The following is a 10538-nucleotide window of genomic DNA, read 5'->3' as shown; positions in this document are numbered from 1 at the left end:
AATGTGTGTCTCTGGGACGTAATATAACTTACTCAAAGCTTAATTCAGTGAAAATGATTCTTTGCCTCAATGCAAAATAGCCACTGAACTAATGCATCTCGTACTCCGCTATTTCAGATATGAAGAACTTAACAAAAGAGGGTCAGTAATTATTGTGAGAAATCACAGAAATATGCAGAAAACAAGTCAACAGTTACTGACAACTCTGTCAGTGTCCTAATCTTAGGAATCAGTCAACCCATGAGCACCAACAGCTGTAAGCAGTGTGAACCAGAATACACGGAGGTAAACCTGCACTATCATTTGCAGAAGGCACAGCCATACTCTTCATTCACACTCAACAACTCTCTGCACAGAGATCACGATGGGTATGTAATCTAAAGGAGAAGTTAAAACAAGATCACAGGGGCAAATGGGATTATTGCAATGACTGGAATACATCTCTCCTTTTTTTTTAATGACAAGTTCAAGAAAAATTAGTAAGTGATCATTTGCTTAAACTGAAAATATTACAGAGAAACACCAATCAAAGAGATAATAAATACCATTTGAGGTGGTAAAGAACTTACAGCAGCTGAAATACTGAATTTATTTGCTCTCCTGGTATAAATGCTTAATTTAAATAAAAGAACATGCAGTGAATTTTTTCCTGCAAATGGTCAGGGTTGACTCAGATTAATGTAAAAAAGGTCAGTTGAGTGATAAGCAGGGTCACAGGAATTAACATCGGGGTCTGAGTTTTGCTAGCCTAGACTGCCTACAAGACACATACATCATGTTTCATTAAGCACTACATAAATGTTAATCAAATTTAATAACCTTCTCCTGAGATGTCCCAGGAAACGAGGTAGTGAAATTAAAACAGTTAGATGTCTGCTGAAAAGCAAATATATTTATTATGCACTTTCATATACACAGGGATTTTCGCTTAATATAATACAAGGAATAAAATAAAAATTTTACAATGTGAAATTCATTCAATGTACATTAAAGGCTATTTACAACCCACTCCAGGAAAAACAGTCTATCTGCAAACCAAGTTAACTGAGGAGTTCAAATGGGGAATATTAAGCATAACAGACATTTGCATAGCAGAGTAACTGATGAGGGAAAATACCTTTTTATTTTTAAATAAATGGTAATGTTTTCAATACTGATCACAGAGAAGACAAAAATGCATCAATTGTGCCTTCGTATCTCTTAATGCATTTCTCTTCTGAAGAGTTTTTCCACATGCATACAGTATTGATAACTGTCCACAAAAAAGTCTCTTTCCCTAGCTCTCCCATCAACAACTTTAGACATCTTGTGGAGATGACCTCAGAAGGACCAGTGAAATTGGATGAAGAGAAACAGGATTCATGTTTATTTGGGTTTTTTTAGGTTGTGAGAACTGTTACATTGCAAGAAGAAACGTGCTGAGTCACAGCTATGCAACTCCATTCACCTCTGCTTGACTGTACAGATGTGAAAGAGCAGAACAGTGAACAACAGGGGGAACAGCAACTTTTCTTTGTACGCAAAACCTTCACAAATGATGATATTAAAAATCACACCAGCAATGTGGAATTACAAAGACCTTCTGAGAAAGTAGATATTTTAAAGCAATTCATGATCTGTTCCAAAGTGATATTCAAAATCCGTAAGAATTATTCTGAAAACACTTTCAGCATGTCTGCTTCCTGCTGCTTTGGACATAAGGTTTCCCCAGCAATTTTTTAAATGTAAATATTCACACAAAAACCATCAGGCTATCTATAAGTTGAGGCCCCTTGTGAAACTGGCCCTATTTTTATGTCCTCTGTCCACAAGGTGCAATTAATAACAACACAATAAAATTAAATAAATATAATCCCAATGACAGTCAAGGTCAGTAGAAAAACATTGGCATTCAGGGATCCCTTTCTACAGAACAAAACATACATCTAATAACTAAGAAAAGTTGCATTCTTGCACAGTATTGCAAATGTACTATACTTGAGGTTCGGAACAAGTTTGCTGAGAACATTTTGGTACTTTCTCTTTACTGAGCCACTAACCCTCTTAAGGCCATTCTGCCAGACTCCTGTTATGTTTATTTTATAATTGTCCCACAGGGACAAGAAATTCAATACATGAAACATTCAGAATAATCACTATTGCCGTGTGTCAACTTTTAACATCTAATTTTACTATGTGCTGAATGCCTGACTGTAAGATTCTTTTTACATTTAGTAACAAGCAAATAAGAATGGAGGTGCAAGATATTAAAATAAAAAATGTTCTGATGATTGTTAATCATACAAGACATGAAGCCCTTTAGTGCCTCAGAATATGCACTACATATACATCCAGGGGCCATTTACTGAAGTTTAAGGATAGCCATACATCTAATTAATCCTCTATGAAAAATACCCTCAGCTTTCTATCATCTTATTTGTGGAATGATCAGAATTAGAGTATGAAAAAGATGAAACCCAAGCCTTTAGAAGAAATACTCACATACAAAAATAGGCTTTTCTAAAGAGCAAGGCTGTGTAATGGTGAATAGTAGAATACAGCTTGCATCTGTAGGAGAAAATAACCCACTTGTTTCATTTTATCACTCACAGAGCTGTGCAAGTAAGATGTGCACATTCAAAGGAAAAATTCATACTGTTCACTTTCACAACAATGGCCTTGATTTTGCTCTCTTTCATATAAGTAAAATTCTTCTGCTGTAAGAGTAGGGAATCAGTTTTCCATTATCCGTAGATGGAAAATCCAGACTGCTGATTAACCATGCTGCAGGTACAGAGATACTCATGCTGGCTCTAACTCATCCATCTGAAGCAGTAACTACATTCATACAAGTTTGTGCTTTAAAGAGTTATTGTCTCCGGACAGGGCTAACTCAGTAATCTCTGTACCTCTGTACTCCCCAGACAACGGTATTACTAACCGTTTGCTTTTCCACTGTACTCTCACTGTATATTCTCTCAGCCTCATTAACGAAGCGTCTGTATTTTCCATGGTTCGTTTTACTCACATTCTCAATACAGTCCTTTACCTTGAAAAAAAGAAAGAGCTGTTTCTAATGTATAAAGGTATACATGAAAGCAGGATCAGACCTTTTACTTTAGCACCTAAACCATAGCCATATTCAGTTACCTCATTACCATAACAATAACGGAGGCTATTTAAGATCAAGTGTCCAAGAGCAGATTTGCCTATTGTTTTCAGTGGTCACAGTCTACCGTCCAGATTTGGTGCTGTAGTACCAGAGAGCAAATTTTGCCTCTTAAAAATCCCAAAAATACTGCAGATGGTTGTAGTCCGACTCCTTTGCTACCACTGAACAGCTATTACACAGACAGAACACACAAGTACAGTATTTATAAAATACTGTTACAAGACTTGTATTTCTGGAGAGAACTTTTTGAAGTACACAGGGAACTGACCATACAACACAACAATGCAAATGTGACAAAATGTTTGCTTATTTTCTTTAGCCACAGGAAAATAAATACAAAAAGCACTGCCTTTCCACAGTTCACTGTGGCACATGCACCTCTACCAAGCATTCTGGAATAGGAAATCAGAATTTCTTGTTCTTACCATTTTCAGCTGTTGTCAGGGAAATACAGCATGTATCTTTCTGCAATTAAAAAAGTGCTCATTCTGTGTATTAAATACAAAGTACACAAAATAAATTTTTGAAGCACAGAGGGTTATACTGAGAAGGCAGCCTGAAAATGTAGGCACGTTACAGTAATTAAGGTAACTGTACTGTAGTAATCACATTCTTGAATTTCTAGGTGGACTAAACAAGCATTGTATGCTTTCATCCCAGCCAGCTGATACATCATTCGGAGCAGAAGCGTTTCTGTTCATAGCATCATGGATTTGGCCTAGAAGTACAAAATAAAAACATTAAGTTTTGAAAAACTCCATAACACGAACTGTGCTGTCAGAAAGAGAGCTATATAATTTCTAATTAAAGTTCAAAGCACACAACAACATTCCGATGACGAAAAGTATTTCCTGCCTAACCCAAATCTCATGTTTGATTCCCTGTGCTCTCTGCCATCCAAAGCAGCTACAAGGTCCCCACAGCAGGAGAGCTTCCTCAATAGAGCTCAGAGGCAGCAGCCCAGGAAGGAAAGCCATTCCCCTCAGGTGCTCCAGGACAGTATTTCTGATGTGATTCTCCACAGGTGTCTAATTTATTCATTGGTCAGGGAAATTACTGTTTTTGTGCTCCAGACTTGGCAGAAGAGGAGGTAAATTATAGCCTGTGCCAAAGAACTCATTATCCACACAAAATTGTTTTAAACTTCCATATTTAAAATGAAGCTATGAAAAATTGTTAGAGGAAAAAAGCAAAAGGAACCATTTAGTTATCTGATGCCTCCTATGCTTACCCGCTTGTATAACCAAGTACTTCACAGAGAAAACCTCTGAATTTTCAATAAAGCACTATTTGCTCCAGATAAAGCAAAGCCCAATTTGAGTTTAAAAATTACATGTGGAACGTTCAATTTTTTTTTTTACATGTTTTGTTTATATTTTAAAATCAACAAAGATGGAAAACTCATTAAAACTAATTTTTTGATGACAGGTCAGGCCAAATCTGTACATCCTATGTCAGAACCATACAACTTACAATGAACTGTAACATGAAAACAAGCAAAGATCATCAGGAGCAGGTACGTAAGACTTAGGAAATACAATTCTTAATTGTACATTTTAGTAAGTTTTATGGAGGCAGAAAAAAAAAATTGCAAATTTAAATCCTGTTTGGACATGATGTAGAACTGTGGGAATCTAAAATCCTTTTGACTTTTACAAAGATTTAGGGCCCATTCTCCCTCACCTGCTTCTTCCTCTCTATGCCTGCTGCTGTTGTTCTGCCTCTTCACTTCTTCCTGCCCCAAAGCTCACCTGACCCTTTGCTAATATTTGCATTTTGCAAATGTGTAGGCTCTAGTACAAAGCTTTTTGAAACACTGTATTGTTTCAAATGTGAACCCCAAGGAAACATCTTAGAGTCCTGCGTAATATTCTAATGCTCTGCAATTCACAAGAGACCTCAGCTACATCTAGAGAGATGCATTCCATTAAAGTGAAATCCATTTCCAGGACATTTCAGGAAAAACCCTGTCTATGTGTTTTTGACTGCTGAAAACATCCCATTTGTGGATCCTGCACCACCTGCAATTGTCCTAGAAACCTGCAGTCTTTGATGACTTGCAGCAGAACTGAGTCAGCTAGGAAAAACATTCTTGTTCTAAGGAGCAGCAGTCTGATCTGTCAAAAATACAGCATTCACACAAACAAAAATAATGTAAAAAAATAAGCAAAAAAGCAATAAGAGATATGCATACATTTCATAAAGATGGTGCTTCTTTGAAATTCAAATAGAATATATATTATTAACACATTCTCAGTACCTTAAACTAGATGAACCTCATCAGAAAGAGGGAGAAAAATAGTTCTACTTTAGCTGACTCACTGACAATACAGGTCTGAAAAAGCTATATAAAATTCCTTCTTCAGCTTAAAATTCAACTTAGAGAAATCTAAATGAACACTGATTAAGAACTACAGAATGGTCAGAAAATTGGTACCATAACATAGATTCCAATCTTGCTCTGAGGAATGCCATCTCTTTTATAGGAGGGTTACCTTCACAGTAACAGAAATATAAAATCAAAGCTTTAGTGTAGTATTTTAACTTTTTAATTTGTAGATAATTATGCTACTGAGATTTCACATTTAAAATCCAAAGTCACGAAAGTGGTTGCCTGTAACTTACAAGAATCTTTACAAGCTTCCTGAAAAGTATTTCTGTAAGTAATGAAATAATTACTGCATCTGAAAATACCACACATTAAAATTCCCAGCTGTCTTTATGTTTGAGAAGAAAATTCCAGATCAGTGCTACATAAAACTTGTTGTTTTATTCAGTCATAGTGGGGTATTATTTAAGCAATCAGAATTCAACAGAAAATATGACAGTGATCCAATTCCTCTATGGCTGATGCTTTTAAATGACAGCAAAACAAATACTTGCCAGGTTAAGATTTTAACATTCATGGTTTTCATTCAGAAAGCAATTATGACGATAAATGGCAATGAAACATAATTCTAGCGTATTTAAAATGCTCATGATGAAATACATGTATTTGCTTCCTTTGTGACTGGATAGGTTACCTTTTATAATGGCGTTTCCTTCTTGTAGTTGAAACTTGGGTCACTACCTTCAATCTGAAGTTTTAAGGCTTGCTTAAGGCTGAGTTCTGTCTCTGCAGGAGGATAGCCTTCCAGAACTTCCTGATGCCCTCTATCCTGCACTGTTCGTGGGACAGAAACCCTACCAAGAAAAACCTGATTGCTCTGAAGATGGTAATTTGGATTCGTCATAATTCCATTTCTCTTCTTCTGTTCACCACTCTGCTGGTGAATCAGGAACTGTTGCTGAGAACGACCAACTTCTTGCTGAGCTGGCGGGATCAAAATTTTGCACTGTGGCTCCACCTGCATTGATTTAAGTGGCACACTTGTCCCAGATTTGGCAATAGGTACTCGTTTATCAAACTGAGTCATTTCATACTCTAGCACTTTTGGTTGGGAGGAACTACTTTGTTTTATTTTTTTTCCAGCTGACCCAGATTTGCTGGAGTTGTCCGTTTTCCCCCCTTTGTTAGCTTTAGTTGATTTCAAACTAGGTTTTACTTGGCTCCATTCAAATTCACTACTTGGTGAATTATGATTTTGACTTAGGGAATGTGTTGTGGAAGAAGGAGAAACAATAGACTGCCTACTTCTGCTGCGTGGCAGGGAATGCTGCTGTATTTGCTCTGTGAATGACAGGCTGTGGAAACTATCAATGGGTACTGTCTGAGCAGTCGCAGTCGACGATGTGGTGCGGAGAGAAGAATTTTTGGAACTCTTCAGGGAATTGTTTGATAAAGATGACTTCTGACGGTCAACCGTAGAATCAGGTGACTCTGAAGGAGAACTGAAGGCATGAGCAGGCCCATTAGATAAGCCACGCATACTAGGCTGCATATCTCCACCAGTACTCCCTGAACTATTTGACTTCATTGTTAATGACTGCATTTTAGAGGAGACTGACTGTAAGGGTTTTTGCTCCATTGTGTGGACTGGAGATGGAGTGCAACCATTCAGAGTAGACGCACCGTATTTTTCCAGTAATTTAATAATCTGAGAGTGTCCATTTTTAGCTGCAACACGCATAGCAGTGCGCCCAAACTGGTCGGCATGATTTGGATCAGCACCATGCTCCAGTAATATCTGGACAACATCAATGTGCCCTTCTTGGGCTGCAATGCAGAGTCCAGTAGCACCTTGATTACATGTATGGTCAACCAGAGCTCCATGCTCAATGAGAAGCTGCACTACCTTCACATGACCTTGCCATGCAGCAGACTGCAAAGCAGATCTCTTCTCATTATCCGCAGCATTCACATCAGCATGGTATGTTATCAGCACCTGTACCATCTCCAAATGGCCCTGCCAGCAGGAAACATGGAGTGCTGTTCTTCCTTCAGCATCACTTGCTTCTACGTTTGCACCATTTTCTAAAAAATACTCAGCCATCGTAAGCTGGTTTTCTAACGCTAAGATATAAAGTGTTGGCCGGCCATCAGCATCTTTGTAGTTTATGTCTGCTCCATGGCTGAGCAGTAGTTCAACTATATCTCTGTGACCTTCTAAAGCAGCAACCCGGAGAGCATTTCTCCCATCATAGCCTCTCTGATCAATGTTGGATTTATTTTCCAGTAATATCTGCACACAATCATAGTGACCTTCTTGTGCAGCTAATATGAAAGGTATACGTCCATCATTATCTATTTCATTTGTTCTAGCACCTTGTTCTATAAGAGCTTCACATATCAACCTGTGACCTTCAAAAGCTGCCATATGCAAAGGGGTCCAGCCCGCATCATCTCTGTGATTTTCATCTAGACCCCTGTCTAGCAGAGTCCGAACTACTTCAACATTGCCTTGTGCGGAAGCTATGCTCAGAACTGTTCTCCCTTCACTGTCAATGCTGTCAACAGCTGCACCCCAAAATAAGAGAGTATTTACAACTGAAGCGTGGCCCATGGAGGCTGCTGCCAGAAGCGGTGTACGACCGTTGTTGTCTGTGTGATCAACATCAGCTCCTCCTTCTAGAAGTAGATCAACAACATCTACATGCCCTTCATAAGCAGCTACCAGCAGCGGAGTCATGCCGTCTTTATCACAATGGTCAACTTCAGCACCACGGTCAATTAGAAGGCTAACCACTGAGGCATGTCCCTTACTGGCTGGTACACAAAGCGCGGCGACAGACAGTGCAGTCCTTCCATCCACATCCTCATGGTTGACCTCTGCACCATGATCCAGCAGGTGCTCCACGATCTCTTTGTGCCCCATGTATGCAGCTGCAATCAAAGCGGTTCTGCCCTCATTATCAGCCTTATTAACTTCAGCACCATGTTGAAGCAGATTCAGCACAATATCTTCATGTCCTCCCCAAGCTGCTGCTCTCAGCGCCGTTCGACTATCAGCATCTGCACAGTCCACTTTGACTCCAGCATAAAGGAGCGCAGACACCACCTCTGTGTGCCCACCCCATGCTGCGGATCGCAACGCCGTCCAGCCGTCGTGATCAGTGTGATTAACGTTAGCCCCGCATCCGATCAAGCAATTGACAACCTTGGTATGTCCCTGCCGAGCAGCTAAGGTAAGTGCTGTTTGCCCATGAGTATCTTCTATCTCTAAATCTGCTCCCCTTGAAACCAGTAAGTTAACGACGTCAAGATTGCCGCTGTATGCTGCATTGGCCAAGAGCGTTCTCCCATTGGAATCGCACTGGTTTACTGATGCTCCATTGTCTAACAATGTGCGAATGGAATCTTCTCTCTCCAGAGCCTGCCGAACAATGCAAGATGTGCGGTCATCTTCACTGTTGACGTGAGCACCAGCTTTTACCAGTAGCTGTAATACTTCTTGTTCTTTAGGAATTAAGGTTGACAGGGAGTCTTTGACAGGTGTGCCATTCCATATCATCCACAAAGCCAGCTCTGAAGTCTCTAACTGCAAATTCGAATTAATTAGATGCAATGCAAACTCTTGAGCTTCTAATGGCGTTAAATCCTTTGCTCGGCAAGTGTAACTCATTGCCAGCATTCTGTGTCCCTCTGCTGCGTTACACAAGTATTTCTGTGTACAGTGCTTTACATCTAGCAACCATTCTGCAAAACTGTAATGAAACAAGATTTTTGTATTTCCAAGTCCATCAATAAGGACTTTTGACAGGACGTCCAATTTGCGTTGAAAATCTTCCATTGTTAATGTCATATTTTTGGTCCACACTGCATGATACAATTCTGTTGTGGTTAATGGCCTACAGGCTGCAAGAATCACATTAAGTATAGGCTGGACTTTTGCAAATTGTTTTCTCACAAAAAGTCTCTGACAGAGCCAAAGGTATAGGCCATTTAACGTTCCTGGAATATCACGGATTTCTCGTAACATAATAAAATTCTCCACAACTCCATCTAGGACACGTTCCAGATACAAAAAGCAACCGCTGCTTTTGATGTGAAGCTGATTCAGCATTTCTGCAGTTTCTTTTGTGAGATGTTGTCTCAGTGCTTCTTCCTTATCTAAACGATGCAGAATATATTGTTGCACATCTTTCACAATATAAGCCTTTCGTAGATCATCCAGACTTATTTTTCTGAAACCTATTGAAAGGGGAGAAAATGATTATTATTTCTGAACTAGTTTTGCTTAACTCAGTGTTAAAAAAAAGGACAGACATTTCTGGGTAGGGAACATCCACAATAACATATTGTGTGTGTACACACAGTGAATGTAAATTAATAACAAGAGCAGAGAACTTTGATAATAGACGCATTTTTATCATCATCTACTACAAGAAGATATATGCATGAAAATTTTAAAAATCACTTTGAATCAGGCATTGTGTGTCTACATTAGACCATACCAAATACCTAAGCAAAACCACTAGAACTGCAACCAAAATAAGATTAAGTATATTATATTATTAAAGGAATAATCCCTTCCCCAATGTGGTTAACAATAGAATTCCAAACAATTTTCAGCTATTTAGATTAAGACAACTATTACATTAATTATAGAAAGGGTTATTCACACCTGGTGCATATGCATGATGAAATGCACATAAATCACTAATTTGATGACCTTAGTTTCTTTTAAAAGCTTTTATGATATAGGAGAGAGATATACACTCAAAACCAGTTTTAAATATCTTTACACCTCTGTGCATTGAAAATTACCTACTTTTTTTCAGGTCAGGACTGAGTTTTAGACAAATACCCTGGTTCTTTGGTAGGTGACTCACTGTATAAGGAAACAGGTTTCCTCATAGCCATATGATCTCATTGTTTTTCCCATCTGTTTACTCTTTAGAGGAAAAAGGGAAATTATTTCATAAATTATTTCATACATGCATACTGTGTACATCTCCTCCCCACAGACGCACATGTATCCCCCCCCACCCCCCCCCCCCCCCCCCC

At 38.8% G+C, this 10538-nt stretch overlaps 1 protein-coding gene across 1 annotated transcript in view; it reads right to left on the bottom strand.

Moving 5' to 3' along the window:
• Positions 1-872: 872 nt before the first annotated feature.
• ANKRD50 (ankyrin repeat domain 50) overlaps positions 873-10538 on the bottom strand; it is a 42541-nt gene continuing 32875 nt past the window's right edge. Inside the window, exons 3-4 of the mRNA XM_026847788.1 lie at positions 6175-9722; positions 873-3869 (exon numbers count right to left, since the gene is read on the bottom strand). Of these exons, the coding sequence (XP_026703589.1) occupies positions 6178-9722 (3545 nt within the window). The 3' untranslated portion in view covers positions 873-3869; positions 6175-6177. The remainder of the gene's footprint in view (positions 3870-6174; positions 9723-10538) is intronic.

This window comes from Athene cunicularia, assembly GCF_003259725.1.
Source record: "Athene cunicularia isolate RWA chromosome 4 unlocalized genomic scaffold, athCun1 chr4_part2, whole genome shotgun sequence".
Lineage (NCBI taxonomy): Eukaryota > Metazoa > Chordata > Aves > Strigiformes > Strigidae > Athene > Athene cunicularia.
The sequence above is the reverse complement of the archived record's forward strand: the minus strand, read 5'-3'. Positions and strand labels throughout refer to the sequence as shown.